This window comes from Ambystoma mexicanum, chromosome 5q, assembly GCF_040938575.1.
Source record: "Ambystoma mexicanum isolate Mex_15411 chromosome 5q, UKY_AmexF1_1, whole genome shotgun sequence".
NCBI classification, from domain to species: Eukaryota; Metazoa; Chordata; class Amphibia; order Caudata; family Ambystomatidae; genus Ambystoma; species Ambystoma mexicanum.
The window spans coordinates 648064315-648081484 of record NC_090933.1 but is presented as its reverse complement, the minus strand read 5'-3'; the positions used below and the strand labels follow the sequence as shown (position 1 = coordinate 648081484).

At 45.4% G+C, this 17170-nt stretch overlaps 1 protein-coding gene across 1 annotated transcript in view; it reads left to right on the top strand.

Annotated features, from left to right (window-relative positions):
* Positions 1-10648: 10648 nt before the first annotated feature.
* The window catches only part of TTPA (alpha tocopherol transfer protein), a 564225-nt gene continuing 557703 nt past the window's right edge, over positions 10649-17170 (top strand). The window contains exon 1 of the mRNA XM_069621108.1: positions 10649-10981. Coding sequence (XP_069477209.1) covers positions 10778-10981 — 204 coding nt within the window. The 5' untranslated portion in view covers positions 10649-10777. The remainder of the gene's footprint in view (positions 10982-17170) is intronic.

Genomic DNA, 17170 nt, shown 5'->3' with positions numbered 1-17170 from the left:
AAATAAAAGTGGTGCTCTCCTTTTGCTCGCTGCTTCTAAGGTTGGCAAGATACTGTTGAAGCAGCATTGTTCATCATGTGACAGATGGCTCAACAAACACTTCAACTCTGGGTTCAGGGATTTTTATTAAGAATTCAATGGGCCCTATGGTAAGACAACGAGGTATTGTGACTTTTGCATAGCATTTGCTCAAATGCAAGCCGCTGCTAGCCATCTCCCACACATTCCTTCTAGCTGTAGATTGAATTCTGGAAATTGGAAAAACTGCTCTCGTATAGCATTGGGGAGAGGGACGGTGATGGGGTGGAGTTAAGACAGATCTATGTGATTTTAACAAAAACATTTACAATAAAGCATTTTGCGAATTAATATAAAATTTCCATTTGGGGGGGTCCCAACCCCCCGGTTTTCTTATATTAACCCCGCCGATATCCCCTCCCCCCTGTTTTAACCCCTTACACCACCCTCATATATGTATTTAAATCATTTTCTGTATTTTTTTCGGATCTACGTGATTTTTCCGTCGCGGAAAAATCAGCGAAGGAAAAGCTTGCATGAGAAATGTGCGAACCACAAAGGTTTGCACATTTCCCATGCGAACACGCATTGAAACCCCCACAGACCCACACACCACCAAACACCCACAACACACCCACCACACACCCACACCCTTAACACACCCCCACCCATACCTCCAACATACCTAAACCCTAGTTACCTTTTTAGATGCTGTGTCCCTGCGGCGCCAGTTCCCTTTCACTTCCGTGATCGGAAACCGGCACTGCAGGGTCCGCAGTCTTTCTTTTTTATATACTTACTTACAATGCTACCACCAAAGGTTCGAACTTCTGGTGTTCTTACCTTTAGTGGTAGCACTTTTAGGACTTTTTGTACATGCAAACTTTTAGACTTTTAGATTTGGTAAAAAAGTATAATACCTTTTTTTCGACCAAATTGTTTCTCTGTAATTGTTTTTCGTTATTTTGCATTCGTTAAAATCACTGGATACCAGTTAAGACGGACAAGTGGCAGACTTGTAAAAAGTGTAAAAGCACAGCTCTAAAATACCAGCTGTGGCCTGAACACTGGCATAACAAGGGCCCCCGCAGCCCCCGCTGTGCGAGGGCCCGAGACCACATGGCCTGGGAGGGGGCCCCACATGAAGTAAAAAAAAAAAAACTTTTTTTTTTAAATGTTTCTTTTTGAATTCACTATGCATTTATAAAGAAAATATTTCTGTAACAGAAATAATTTCTTTATGAAAGCAAAGTGAATACAAAATTAAACTTTCTTTTTGAAGTCCGGGGGCTGCCGCCACCCCATGACATGAAGACCCTATGCTGGAAGCCTCCATGTGACGGGGTGGGGGAAGCCCTAGGACTTAAAAAAAAAAAAAAATGGTTTATTTTTTAAGTCACTCTGCCTTCATAAAGAAATGATTTCCGTCACGGTTCAGTCCTTAACAGAAATAATTTCTTTATGAAGTCAGAGTGACTTCAAAAAGAAACCATTTTTTAAAAAGGTTTTATGTCTCCCCTCACCCCCATGACGTGTGCGTGTGTGAGTTTATGGTGAAAGAGTGTACACAAATGTATGGGTGGCTGGGTATGCGTGTGTGCGTGTACGGTGAAAGGATGAACACATGAATGTAAGGGTGGCTGCCTGGGTGTGCCTGTATGGTGAAAGGGTGCACACTTAAATGTATAGGTGGCTGCCTGTGTGAGTGTATTGTGAAAGGGTGCACACAAATGTAGGGGTGGCTGGGTGTGCGTGTACGGTGAAAGGATGCACACTTAAATGTATGAATGGCTGCCTGGGTGTGCCTGTATGGTGAAAGGGTGCACACTTATCTGTATGGGTGGGTGCCTGGGTGTGTGTGGATGTATGGTGAAAGGTTGCACACTTAAGTGTATGGGTGGCTGCCTGGGTGTGCCTGTAAGGTGAAAGGGTGCATACTTAAATGTATGGATGGCTGGGTGTGCGTGTGTATATATGGTGAATGGTGTGTGTGCTTGTTTTCAGTGGCGCAACAAAACCTACATTTCAGGGGAGCAAACCCTTCAAATGTTGGGAGCTGCTCTAACTTCACGTGTGGTGGGGAGGAGAAAACTTATTTGTATGGGGGCATCTAACTTCTTTATGCATTTTAATGAGACTATTTTAGTGCAGCTTCAATGTTACAAGCAGTTAACTCTCTCCTTTAAGTCTGAAAGCACCCACTTATGGACTGCTGTGAGAATGACTGGTCTCCTGTTCCCTCTCTACCCTTCCAATCACTCCCCTGGCATGCAAGTACTAAAGCCACATCACAATTTCAATTACCTAAAAAAATTGGCATTTGAATGCAGATACTAACAGTGAAATGCTGTACATTAGTAATTGCTGGGCCGGGCCCCTGTTAACAGCGAAACCCAGGTGCCGTTTAACATCTGTGTCCTTTTCTGTCCGGCAACTGCTCTGTAGGTCAGCCAGGTCAAGTCCACATAGCCCACAATTGCACGGGCGGAGTGCTGAAGCCGAGTCAGCTCAATGGTGTTGCACCACTACTTGTGTTTAATGCCTTGATTACTTATTAGTAATCTTCATTACTCCTAGCCCTATTCTTCCTCATCCCAGTACTTGTGTATGAGGCACTATGCCCTATGCACTATGCCTCATACACAAGTACTGGGTCGAGGTAGAGGTACATAACGGCAATGCCTGAGGTAGCTACCTGTAATCTTCATTACTCATAGTCCCACTCTTCATCATCCCAGTACTTACCTATGAGGCAAGGAGCCTCATAGGTAAGCACTGGGAAAAGGAAGAGGGACGTGGAGGACATTTTGGGCCAATTAGCTGATTTTGGAGGTTGGGGTAGAGGATGGGAGGGAGGGAGGAGGGTGGTATTGTGCAATACATCATAATGGTCTTCCATGTCCATGCTAAGCAGGCAAGATATGTGGTAATAGTGGCTAGAGAGGCATTTTGGTGCAGCCAGTCTAGTCATTCCTCAGTTGGGTATGACTTTTTTTAACTGGACATTTCTGATAAAGCAGTCCTGCTAAGTGTAATTACCTGGCTAGACAGTCATTTGGGTTCTGCCAGTCTGGCCGTTTCTTACTGCGGCACTGTATATTTTTCTGGGCATCTGTGATAAAATTATATGATATGATAAGTCATATATAATCCGCCTGTACACAAGTGTTTTTAGGGAAGGAAAACAGAGGGAGGACAAGACAAATGATCTTACTAAGCCTTGTGTCATTCAGATTGTGCAAGTAAGAGAACGAGAAGTGCAAAGGGAAAGGGAGGGGGGAAGTGCAAGGGAGAGGGGAAGGGAAAACAGGGCAGCAATGTTCTGTGTAAGTACAGCCTGGGCAGCGCGGCTCTGGGTAGTGCAAGGAGAACAAGGGAGTGTAGGGTTACAATTACAGCCCATAACTGCGTGGTAGGCCCGGAGGCAGTGAAAGGGTGACTGATCAAGAAAGAGGCTGGACTTAGTCAGACTGAGGGTAGCCAAGCAACCAGTTGGTACAGCAGACAGGTAGGTCAGCAGGGGAGGGAGAGAGAGAAAGCAGAGGAGATGAGGAACATGTTGAGCTGCTTCCGGATATTCAGGTGGTCCGGCTCAAGTTTGGGTGGGGCAGCGAGGCCTTTCCAGAGGGAGGAGCCTACAGAGGAGAGAGATCTACTCCCCACTCTCTGCCTGGAGAAGCATGTAACCCTTAGGGCTTGAGTAGGAAGATATTTTGGAAGAGAGCGTTCGATGTAGTGCGGATCCCAGCCCCAGAAACCTTGTGCACAATGCAAAGGGTCTTGAACTTGATCATTGCAGCCAGTGGAGAGATTTCATGGCTGGAGGGACACGGTCCCTGGGCTTGAGGCCAAGTATAAGTCTCGCAGTCCTGATCTGTATTAGTTGCAGAGGCCGGAGAGTAGAGGGAGGCAGATTGAGAAAGTGGCTGCTGCAGTAGTCCAGCCTAGAGAGAACCATGGCTCTGGAGACAGTGAGCTTCTGCGAGAAAGTGAGAAAGGGAAGAGTGCCTTTGAGGAGGTGCAGCTGGTGGTGGGACTTCTTGGCGACGTATGAGATGCAAGGAGAGAAAGAGAGAGTGGAGTTGAAGATGACACCAGGAATGAGCGAGAGAGGAGAGTAGACTGAAGGGAGCCTGAAGGAAAGCAGAGTGTCATCCACATAACACTGAAAGTTAGAGAAGACGGTAGAGATCAGGTGGGCCAAATGGGCCAAGTAGAGGTTGAAAAACCAGGGTGAGAGGATAGAGCCCTGTGAAAAGCCACAGGTAGAGAGAGGTGGCGGAGTGAAAAAGACCAAGTTGGACCTGGGAGGGGCGGTCCAAGAGGAAGGTCAGCCACTCCAGGGCCTGATGCATGATGCCCAGGTTCTCACGGAGTCGATTGATCAGGATGGCGTGGTTGACCGTGTTGAAAGCAGAGGAAAGTTCAAGAGGATGAGGACGGAAGGAATGCTGGAATCAAGGTTGGAGATCAGATCTGCACAGGTGTTCAGGAGAGCAGTTTCCGTGCCTCTGGCAGCCCTTAAACCAGACTGATGGTCATGGAGACAACCAACAGATTCAGTGTGGAGAGTAAGCTGGGAGATGGCCAGCTTTCCAAGTGTTTGGGAGAGGGGAAAGTTCCAGTGGCAAAAGAATGCTTAACAAAATCGGCCAAGGCTGGAGCAAGGGTGTCAATATGGTCTTTTATAGTTCTGGGGGAGCGGGCAAGCACCTGTTTCGATGACACTTCCATAGATGGGACTTGTCTAGAAACCTTGTCAGGTGTTAGAGAGAAAGAGGAGAAAGGAGGAGAGGGAGAGATGGCCAAAGGGAGGCCGAGAGAGAAAGGGGGAGAGGAAGAGGAGATAGTGGACAGGATGTCCTGAGTTTTAGTGGAGAAGCGAGAGGCCATAGCCGTACAGAGGGCCTGTTGAGGGAACAGGAGAGGTAGAGACTGCAAAAGGATTGGCCAGTTCCTTGCAGATTTTAAAGGGTTTGGCTGCGTTGTTAGAGGCCGCAGAGACGCAGGCTTGAATGTGTGCTCTCTTCTTGATGAGTCTTATTGCTTCGACTGGCATTTTGGTGCAACCAGTCTAGGTATGTCTAAATGTGCCCTAGCATGCTTTACTGTAATGTTATTACGTGTCTACACTGGTCTACATTGTGCATCCGGTTGGACATGTTTTCATTGTGGCATGGCATTTTTAATAGCAAAGCATTCATGTTCATGTGCACTGTTGGTGACTTGCATGTATTGGATTGGCGTTACCCTACAAAACAATAGCAAACACTGTGGCTTTTTAGCCAATTGTTCTCAGAAAGTGTACTGTATATTGCATTAAAACACATATTTATATCTTTCTCCTTGTGCAGTGTGTGGCATACTCCTTCAGCAGAAGGTTTGTACGTATTGCGCAAGCGTGGTAATCTAGGCCGCACCAATGTGTGGCGCGACCCGTGATTTGTTGCCAAGTTGGGGTGGGTCCTCAGCATGGCTCGCAGGGGGGCCCCCAGATCTTGTGTTACGCCACTGGACCTGAAATGTGCAAAAATAACATAATAAAACAACACATGGCATAATAAACCAATCTCACAATACCATTGAGCAAATAGAGTATACAAGTCTTGCTTTAGTTTCCACAGCCTGAATGGAAGCCTACCATGAACCAGCATTCAGATTAATGTAATCCTAGACCAAATTTGCCTCTGACTCTAGAAAGCAACACAGTGCAAGAAAATGCAACTGTTTTTAGTCATGGTGTCGCATAGCATGGATCTTTATGCACCTTCCCATTTTTTATCACCTGCCGTTTGCTCCTATTAAAACACAATAACTGTGCGCAGAGTTATTCCATGCTGCTATGTGTGCAGCCATATAACCTTAATTGCACTTACATGTGATTAAGTTAAAAAATAAATCAGAATGTCTCTGACCGCTGAGAATAGTTTATCACTCTATGTGCAGTCTATTGTAGTTGCTCAGCAATGCCATGGGCTGTTTGTTTCCTTGCTTTGAGATTCATAGAGAGATTGTTTGTCGGATTCCGAGTCCGGAAAAATCCAGCCCAATTCCAGCACTGTGTACATTATCTACCAATGTAGTATCACACACTTTGCTACAAATAGTACAAAATAACACACTACACCTCTTTAACCGAGTTTTATTTTATTCACTCACTCTTGTCTAGAAAAGTTCATAACTCAGGTGTCCCATACAGTTTAAGCTCCAACTTCCACTGGAGGGGAAGAATAAAAGGCGGTTTGCCTTTTGTATCTAAACTCCATCAGGGACTTCCTAGGCTGTCCCTACTCTATCCTGTGGGAAATAATTCTAAAGTGTTACTTGAATATGTGATCCCCCCTTGCGGGAAATATAAAAAAAAAGAGAAAAAGAAGAAAAGGATCCTGAGCGCGATAAGCCGTGCTGGGATCCTTCCCACTGGATAATCTTTACTATTAGATAAAAACCCTTTCGTCTGGCTTCAAAGGGGAATCCGGTCCAGACCTCCATTTGATGGACCCACTGGAGATGCTCGCACCACCTGTTTCAGGCAGATATCGATCCTGGGACACACCACAGTGATGGTTCCTGGCAGAATGCTACTCAGCGGGAGCAATTACCAAGAAGCCTGGTGATGGAGGCCCCAGAACGTGGGACACTACCAGAGGGCTTACTGGTAAAGCAGACCCTGGTGAGGACGGATGGAATGAACCTGAAGACCGTCTAGGTAATGACCATCTAGGTCTAGGTCATTAATGTGACCAATAGGACCATCCCCCTACCAGCATGAACCGTCATCGCACAGTTCCACCTGCTTCTGTAGCCCCAGCGAGTGTTGCCACCAGCCCATCCAAGTCGGTGCTGCATCCGAAGACCTTGGACTTTGGAGACTCCTCGATCGTGGAAAGGATCAAGGACCACGTGATGGAACAGCTTGCCCTGCACGCTGAGGCTTTCTCCATTAGCCCCTATGACATCAGCAATGCCGAGCACAAGATCTGTATGAGCGATGACACTCCCTTCAGGGAGCAATCATGATGCCTGGCTGTAATGCATGTGTGAAAATGAACTAAAAAGCAAGGCGCTGATGCGCGGCCATTTTGGACATTCACTTCCAAACCGCAATGAAAGTCTACATTTCTGTGGGCTCAGTGAGCAGGCATGAATTCTGCCACAGCTGCAATATTATATTTTGAAGCAGATGAGCTCACTGTGGAAGATAGCTGGTGTATTGTTCGGTCAAAGATCAGCCAAGGAGGGAGTCAGAGTTGTGCAGGTGCAGTGATAAGGGGTGCTGGGAACGAGAGTGAGAGAGACCAACTGGGTTTTACCACTACTAACTGGATGTTTCCGCTCTGTGCTTCCCATGCTTGCTGTCTATTCTTCGGCCGGGGACGGTTGGCAAACTGAGTGGTATCCTGGTGGTAAATAGAGAATTGGAACCCCAGGTGATGAAGTCTTGCTGAGAGACAGGACGCTGCACTCCAGACCCCGTTAGCATGTGTGATCTCTCTGCCTACCTCCATTGGGACTGGGTAGTGTCATAGTGGCTGAGATGAAGCTTTCTCCTTCAACAGAAGAGGATCTGGATGCATCGACTAACGTATATTTAATGCCTGTACTATTCCAGACCAGTACACCACGTTTTCAGTCCTGGACTTGCAGAGTTTGTATTACCAGATCCCGATGTATCGGTGTTCATCTGTCCACTAGGATTTAAAAAGTTTGTCCAGATGCCTCAAGAGATCTTCCGTCTGCCATCGACATGGAGGGTGGATCAGGTTGTTGCTCTTTGTTCCTGTACTTTGAGGTTGTGTTGTCTGGTCTTTGTCTTGCAAGCAGTCTATGCCTTTGTTACTACCCTAAATTGAAGTGTCAGCCTGGTTTCTCAGACAATGGGGAGTAGATGGTATGGTAGTGAAATGGCAAGAGGGCTCCTTAATGTAATCGCCAACCCTTTCCAATGATCTTCAGGGAGAAAGTAAAGATCAGGGGCTCATCACCCAAGGTAATATTGTTAGCTTCAGTATGGTGAGGAGGTTTTGCTTCCATCTCCTTGTGGAATTAGCAGTTGCAACTGTGCTTCTCCTCTGATTATAGCCATTCCTGCTCAAATATTTTATGCAGAGGCCCAGCATTACACCCTCGGGGGGCTTAGAAATCGAGAGGGCAAGTCTTCAAAGCAGAGGGTTGACTCCTCAGCTCACAGTGGAAGCTCAAAACTCAAAAGACCTGCTACTTTGAAGGCAAACAATAGGGATTTGAGTAACTTTTCACAATGTAGCAAGAGGAATGCTTGTGAAGTCATTGAGTGGCTTGTTCCACAAATCATGCAGTTCCAGTTTGATATGGGGTTGGCTGTATCAACACTGAAATCTCAATTGGCAGCCATTGGGGCCTTTGAGGAACCAACATCCTTGGGTCCGGATGGGGAGGAATTGGTGAAGAGTTTACTCAGGAATGTTCTACTTGCTAGGCCCATAATTTATTAATGTGTTCCAGCATGGGATTTGCCGTTAGTACTCAGGGTTCTGCAAGATTGTATTTTTGAACTTATAGAGACTATGGGTATAAAACATCTGACGAGAAAGACTGTAGTTTTAGTGCCCATGAATTCGGCCCGCAGACTTTGGGAAAGTGGGTCACTGTTGTGTTCGGCTCCATTTCTGCTGGTTTATAAAAATGCTTTGATCCTTAGATCAAACCCAACTTTCCTTCCGAAGGTGCTAGCCAAGTTTCATCAGGCATAAGGCATTGGGGGTAAGTTTCAATTCAATTTCAAATTGCATGGAGGGGAACACCTTCGTATGCACTTACCTGCAAATGGTCCTGTCCGTACATATTTCCTTATTTCCACCATGTCATTGAAATCTGAACATGCCGACTGCTCATGATGACTAATGCCTTATTTTAGTCAGGAAATTACTTTGATGTGCAGCACTCTGATCCACGGCCCTGCAAACATATGAAAATGAAATAACGGTTCTGGGCTCCTTCAGGGTGCGTCAGCAGGAAGCGCAACACGGCTGCTGCCACGCCTCTCCAAAGGAGGGGGCTGGCGTGTCGCTCCATTCCCTGCTCTGCCCCCAAAAAGGTGGGGGCCTGCACGTTTAGGCCGGGAGGGAGGACGAGCCCCCGGGCATGTCGAGAATGCGACAAAGGGCTCTTCTCCCTCCGACTGCCGAACGCTGCAGGCAACTAGTAAATGGGGCGAACCTGCAAAGTGTAATCAGGGTACAAATCCTAGCGCACGCGCGCTGTGACGAAAACCATCATTATCCGGCCTCCTAAGGAAAAATACAACGCCCGACGAGGGCGTACTAGCAAGGTAAACACGACTTTCCAATGTGTTGACACTTTACTTAATATGCCCTCTATTAGTAAATCTTAACTTCCATGAATTCCTACTCCCTGGTCTGACTAATTTATCACAGAATAACCCAGAGTAGGTAAGAATGTACTTATCTGCTTGAAGAGCAGGAAAAGAAGAGGAGCTTAAGGAGAGGATGTGGTCATAGCAAGAGACAATGCTAGAGGGACTACAGAAATCATGGAATTTGTAGTTTTAAACAAGAAAAAAAAGAAAGTGCTGAAAAGAAAGTTACCTTTTCAGTTTGTTTTTTCTCATGTTTATATTTGAAACTGCTGAAGAGAAAATAAAAGAAGTTGAAGCATAATGCTCGCCTCCAATCTTGCTATAGAATAACCCCTCAACAAGCATATACCTCTCCACCTCACATGGAAAAGACAAAATAATGCAGAGGAAGGTCACATCTGCAAAGCCAAAAATGAAAAAACAGACACAGCTCACACGCTGTGTCCACCAAATGTCAAGCTTGTATGAAGGGCAGCAGGGATCAGCCTCGAGTTGGCCCTACGTGTGAGTAGGACCCCCCCCCCCCCCGCTCACCTGATCCCTCTGTCCCCAAAATATATTCTTGTTATTTTATATATGATGTTGTGATGGCTGGTTTTCTTTTTGCACCATGGCTTGTATTACAATAAAGCTTGTGGCCAAAGTTTTTCCACCTCACATCCTGTTTTGCCCTCCTCATTCCTAACACTATCATTACTGTCATACTTATTTATGTCACCTGCATGGCACCCTCCCCTCCACCCCCATAGCTCTCAACTCACCCGCTTTTGGCGGGTGTCACCCGCCTCGAAAGCAGGTGAATCACCCGCCAAGTCCCTCATACGCCCATTTACTTCTATGGGCCTCTCACCCGCCAAAAAGAAAATCGGGTGTTTTCACCCGCCTTGGTGACAAAAAGGTTGGGAGCTATGCACCCCCCATACACACACACACACACACACACACACCAGGCATATTGGACAGAGGGTAGTTTTTCCCATTTCAAGAACAACAAAACAAATAGAAGGAATGTGTGGGAGACGGTTAGCAGCGGCGTGCATTTCAGGAAATGATATGCACAAGTCACTGTACCTCGTCTCCTTTCCCCTAAGGAAGGTTTGAAATGTTGCAATCATGAAATGTCGATGCTTGCAGATCACGACTTCTCCGACAATCGCACCAGGTTGACAAACAGTAAACGTGTCACGTGACTACGCTGCGTGTAACCCAGGAGGCAGAGACAACGGTGGTGGGTGGGTCCTATGGGAGGGTTCTGTCAGGGATTTTCCACAGCAGAACAGGCTTGGAGCGAGGTGTAGGCATGTTACGTTCAGGCACGGTTTACAATTTACGGTGGGAGGAGCGGTTTTACGGACAGCACCCGTCCATGCTTCCTTTCTCTATTTGTTCAACCACAACAGAATGTCAGAGGAACAGGCAGATTTCATTAGAGGGAACCCGCAGCTCAACGATTTGCCCGACCGCTCGCTGGTAGTGAGGAAGGCAATCGGGTTCCTAAGGCAGAAGGCTGAGAACGAGAACCTCTGCTGGCCGCTTGGCTTGTCTGATGAGTTCTTGCTCCGGTTTCTCAGAGCCCGAGATTTCCACATTGAGCTGTCCTACAAGGTAAACACGCGCGCACGCTGTCCTGCTGCTCTCCACGTTACAGTACTATAATTAACGAGCAAATGTTTCGGGTTTGAAGACATTCTAAAAATTGAGGCATCACGCATGAAGTTTTCACTATAGGCAAATATTGGAGTTCGGGGTTGTCACGTAACTTGGTGCTTTCATTGGAATGCTGTTCATTGTGTGCATTTGTGATAGGCATCAATAACGGCCCTCTTACAGAAGCCTTGCATTGGTGCCACAACGCGCAATGACATTTTTGTACTATGGACATTTTTCAATAATGCTAATTGCACTTGCACCGATGCAAAGTTGGTGTTGTAGCAGTGTGTGTTAAATATGTCTCAAACATATATAATAAGGTTCGAAAAGTGACAATGTGGGTGAAGAACGGAGTCGGTTGATAATTGATGTAGTGATGCGTATTATTAGACAAGGAATGTCCTGCCAGACAGCCATAATTTCTAATTATAGGGGGGGGGGGGCTATTTTTAAAAAAAATGTGCACCATTGTTATGATTTCGTGACACTTGTTTATATTGAGCATGTTCTATGGACAAATGGTGAAATAAACATAGTTGACATAAAAATTGAGAGCAAAAAACATTCTGAAATGGACTTTATGCGAAAACAAAACTAGAGGTAATGGCAGGTATGGTTCTTTAACGCTACCATATGTATCTCTGCCACTGCCATTGTAAAACAACCTCTACACTCCTCTCCTAAGGGGCACTAGGCAAGGAGAGTGGTGACTAAGGCAGCAGCATGGCCTTCAGCTATGCCCCAGAGTCATCAAATTAACTGTAGAGGCCACTGGCCGTGGCCAACCACTTCCAGTGGTCTCTACAGTAGGAACATGGTCTTTGGTAATGTGTTATTTATGTAGCGCTTTACAGAGAAAATATTTCCATACAATATCATCCAACCGAAGTTGGCATTCATTTATCAACATAGGAAGGATGAAAGCCTGAGTTGGCCATGCTGGGATTGAAACCTGTGACCTGCAGATCACACACGGATCGCAGCAGCGAGCACTCAACCCACTGAGCTATCTTACTGGCTGGTCCCACAAGCCTTCTGAAGTGGCATAGCCTGCTGTGTTGCCTAGTGGCCTCTATGCCCCTGCCACTCCTGAAACGTCCATGTCCTGGTTCCTATGCAACCCTAAAAAGTGGTCACTCGGCCAAGTGTACTGTGCCTTTATAAATCTTGGTACAATCAGGCTTTAATAATTTAGCTACAAACCCACAGTTGATGTGGGCAGAGCTGAGATGTTACCGAAGACCTCTTTTTTACACTGTAGCTACCCCATCTCCCACACATCTCTAATTTTAATGCAAAACGTTCGGTTGAAGCAAACTAAGACTGCAGCTCTCAGGATGCAGTACGTTGAGAAAGAAAAGCCCAGGCCAGTGATATGCACCCGCGACTGTCTAGGCCCCCTCAAAATTGTTTATTGTAGCTGTCGGGTGTGTATTGGCTAGCCACAATTCAGCAACTTCAACCAGGGAGGGTGGGATAGAGGAAAGGGAATGGGTAAAAGAGCAGCCTATGGATATGCTAAGGCATGCTGACTACTGAAAGCAGATGGCAAGATGTGCATCTCCAGAGCAACACATAATATAAACAAAGAGCATTGGTGGATTGAAGGGGACCCAGGCAGGACTCTGGCCCACCACTCTGGTCCCAGGGTTGCATCCTGGGGCTCAGATTGGTGTTTTCGATGCAGTACTGGCAGTAGATTAAGAAGAACGTTTCAAACCATGTGCACTGGAAAAATGGTTCCTTTGCGTTGGGTCCCCTGTATTTCCAGACCAGTAATTCCAAAGCTATGTGCAGAGTGGCCTTGATAGGTTGGAGTCTGGGGAGGAACATGGCTATTTTGGCTTGGGGTGGCCACTTTGCATATGGCTAGGCAGCCACAGGAGCACTGCACAGTTAAAAAAAAAAAGCAAATTTGCACTGCTTGTATTAAACTAATGAGCCAAGAGGGTCGAAGCTGGCTGGTGAAGTGACTCTGGGTGCGTCCACCATTGTTGGGTGGCCTATTGGTATAGCTTCGGATGTGAGGTGAGCTGTGTGAAGTCGTCATGTGATTACATGTTGACCTGATTTCATGGCCTGCATTTAGTCAGGTGTATATGCATATATACCTTGCAGCAAGCTAAATCATTTCTTCCGTCTAAACCATACCAGTCTCCTCTCCCCCAAAATATGATCTTAAATAAATCTTCAAACGTGTATTTGTCAAGGCACACATGACATTGCATACACCTTGGCACCAAACTCTGTGCAGCAAGACAAGAATAAGCTGACCAGCTAGCGCATGGAACAGTGGGCAAGGAGTTGGTGGTGGGCGTGGCATCATGGAGGGGCAGCTACAAGCTTCATGGGCAGTATAAGTGCGAATTTATGATTGAATTGCCTTCACACATCTGACCAAGGTCGTCTGTGATATATACCCAGAATCCATATGCATGATAACCTAAGGGTAGTGGGGGTTAAGGCATGAATTTTGAAGCTGTTAGTCCTGGGAGGTTACAGATAAGGGCATGCCATTGGAGAGGTCTGTGCATATTGCAATTAAGCAAATGCATGTGCGTAGAAAACAACAATGGATGGAGTATGTTAATATCCAGCCACAATATTGGCACTTGCCACTAGCTTTTGGCTAGTGATAGTTGACTGTTGGTGAGAAATGGTGTGCTGTGTGCATGCGTCAACTCTGGGGGACAAATGACTTTTATTTATGCCTGGCTAGTATTTTACAATGCTAATATTTTCTCTGGGAGCCCTGGAAACTTAAAAAGAAAGTAACTGCAATTATCAATACAACACAGCCTGCCAGTATTCCCTACTCACTGGCAGCAATAAGCACAATCTCCCAGTAGGGGGCTTTTGCTTGATTATTGCCGCAAGAGAAGAGTTAACATAAGCAGAGGAGGCTCATTCATCGCACAAAATGGATGCCTCCTTGTGCTTGAAATCTTGAATTTTGAGGCTCATTTGCTGAAAGTTTTACATAGGAACTTTTAGTACAAATATTATGTATATTTTTTATTATGGCCCATATTTTAAAAGAATAACATTTTTGAGTGAACCTCCCCTTTTAAGAATTGATAAACGCACCATGATTCTGAAACTAGTAACCGTGCATGATCGTAAATCTGGTTGGCATGCCATGGAGAGTAAATCTTTGGACATGCCGTGATTATGGAAATCTTTGACATTCCGTTATAGTTAGTGGCCATGTCATCATTTGGACATTTGGAACATGTTTTGATTCAGAAACTGGGGGACATGGCATGTTAGTGAACTGCGATTTTGATTTTAGCTTAACCTGTAATCTATAAGAAGTGACAAGTTTTCCCTTTTTTGGTACGCACTTTTAAATTGTAGAATTCAGCCCAAACACCCCATAAAAGTGCTAGGTTCCTTTGCCACATTGACTGGATCTTTTTCACAGAGAGGGTATCCCAATTTTTAAAAGCAACTACATGGTCTCCTTAAGAGAACAGCATATGGTAATTTACAAATAAGCTGTACCTGCACACGTTCTGCATACATGGACTAGGTATATAGACATGTTTAGAAAAAAAATGTTTTTTTTTTCGTAAGTTAGTCCTTGAAACACAGCTATGCAGAAAGCATTGTACATTGTTTTAAAACCTATAGTTTGGATGGAAGGAGATGTAATCTGTTGAAAAAGTGCGAATGGGCAAGTGTCAAATGGAGATGGCAGAGGCTGAGCCTTGTGAACCACGATGGGGGCCATACCCATTATGATGCGGCTGTATGAGATCCCCTTTTATTGTTTGCCGGTATTTTTGGTAAAAGCTTTGTTACACAATTTTATTTTTAGAGACTGGTCTATATGAAGCCTCTCTGCCTTAAGAACCACCACTGTTGTAGCTGTTCTTAGATTATTCTGAATTTGCTCTAGCATGCATCTAGCGATATCCTTTTTAACTTTTGCTTTTTCACTCTGAACATTTGAGTCTTCGTGTTTTCCCCTTTTGCATCTGTTCATTCATAGAGACCAGCTTATTCTTCGTGCTTACGCCTTCCAGTGTTACCCTTTTCATGTCTGATAGACTTTGAATTGATATGTCTCTTATAAATTCCCCAAACTCCCTGTCGTCCTTATTTTTTGGGAGGTATATGGCCTTTTGCAGCATTGCGGGAATGTCTCTTTTACAGCTGTAGTGTCTGGAGTTCCTGCGCTACCATTGATCATCATAAATATTAACGTTTTGGTTCTCCTCATCGCTCTAAGGGAGCTACGCTCTGATTTGTTCCTCTTGTTCATAGATCGTGCACTATCCCCCGCCACATAGTTGGCTTTTTGTGTCCTCAATGACCCTCCTACAAAGTTATTTCCTAATATGTCCAACCTGCTGTAGTGTACTTCAAGTTGGTCTCCCCATTGTCCCTCTCTTGTTTTACAACTTCTCATGCCATTTTCTCAATATCAGCCTTTCACAGTTCATATCTAGCATGCACAAAAGTTATAGCTTTGCCTCTCCATACTGAATTGTAAGCTCCAGTCTGTCCAGTTTACTTCCACTACAGGGGGTGCCCATACAGAAGTATTCCTTTGTCTAATTGTAAGGTTGTGACCACCTTTTTGTCTTGCCACTTGAAATGCTTTAAGCATGCCAATCCCTTGCAGTCTAGGGGCATCACTGATAATGAAACGAGTAAGGATGAATGTTTACAGAGCTATCTTGCTAGCAAGTGTACCTTGCTAATCTGTCCCATGCCCGCCCCCGGTAGGAACTTCTAGACCAACTGTGAATGTACTCTCATTCAAACTGCATTGTCTGTTTCCATTGATTCAACTCTTTTGTTTAGGCTGCTGACCATTGTTTCTAGTTGAGACTTTTGATTCTAATGGATTGTATCCTCCCACGGATTCCTCATCTTAGATATATATTCTCTTGTTTTGCAGCTCTCTGACACCTTTTCCAAGCCGGGGGCATTGTGTGCAATGACGTCAATGGCTGTCGAGTTGTCACCTCTGTGACCGGACGTGACGTCAATGCAGGTTCAAATGGCGTGCTCAGCGCCCTGTGACCTCCTTTCCTTTTTTCCACATGCCCAGCATGCTTTTCGGGACCTTGGCTTCAGAGAAATCTTCTGGCGCAGTTAATTGTTTCAAAATTCAATAGAATTTTTAGTAGATTCTTTCAGTATGTCTACTCCAAAACCCTCTGGTTTCAAAATATGCCTTAATTGCAGTGCAAAAATGTTGCTCACCGATACTCAAGAGTTTATCTATGGTACCTCGGTAACGACCATGTAATAGTGGATTGCGGATTTTGTCAGGTTATGACACTTATTGCCTTAAAATAGAGAGCCTCTCAAGTATGCCGCCTTCAAAGATGCAACCCAACGAAAAGAGCTTCACGGCTGATAAATCGCCACAGTAGGAGAAAAAACAGTTGAAAAAACACTGTGAAAGATCCCACTCGAGGAGCGACTGTGTCACCCTTCTTCCTCATCGAAGAAGAGAAGGAGAAAGCATTTGTCAATGGAGTCATCCCCAGAGACACAGGTAAAGTTCCTACTTCTGCGCCGAGGAGGTTTTTAGATGGGAAGAGTTTTTCATCAAAATGATGCAGCTCTTTTCGAAAGCGTCCACCTGTTCTCTCTTTCTCCAGGAAGAAGACCATCAAGCCCACTGTGTCTGACAAGGCCAGCAGGGACTTGACTCACAAACCACCTTGTGCGCCTAAGAGCCTGATACTGGTGAAACCCTCGATTAGAGGACTGTCAACGCCATCAGTGGCTGATGTGTTTTTCAACGTCCCACTGGCTCCATCATAGATGGGCAAGGATTCCTCGAGTAGATTCACTCCAAAATCTACGAGGGATTTTATGTCCTCTTTCCAGGGCATTTTCGATGATGATGGTGGTTTCCTTTTGGGTTTAAACCCATTAGCCTTCCTCGACTTTCTGAAGAGTTTCAGGAAGAGGAAAAGAGGCTGTCTGATTTAGCCTTAGCCCTACACGACACAAGTGGCTTGGACACCTCTCCTGAGGTGGAATTCCCACAGGGAGAGCTATGTGGCGTATAGGAGAATGATGGCTAAGGTAAAAGATGCCTTAGTTTGGGTCCCCCCACCTGGTTATATAACGAAATGTGACTTCACTGAAATTCTAGGTAAGGGCACAACCGTTGAA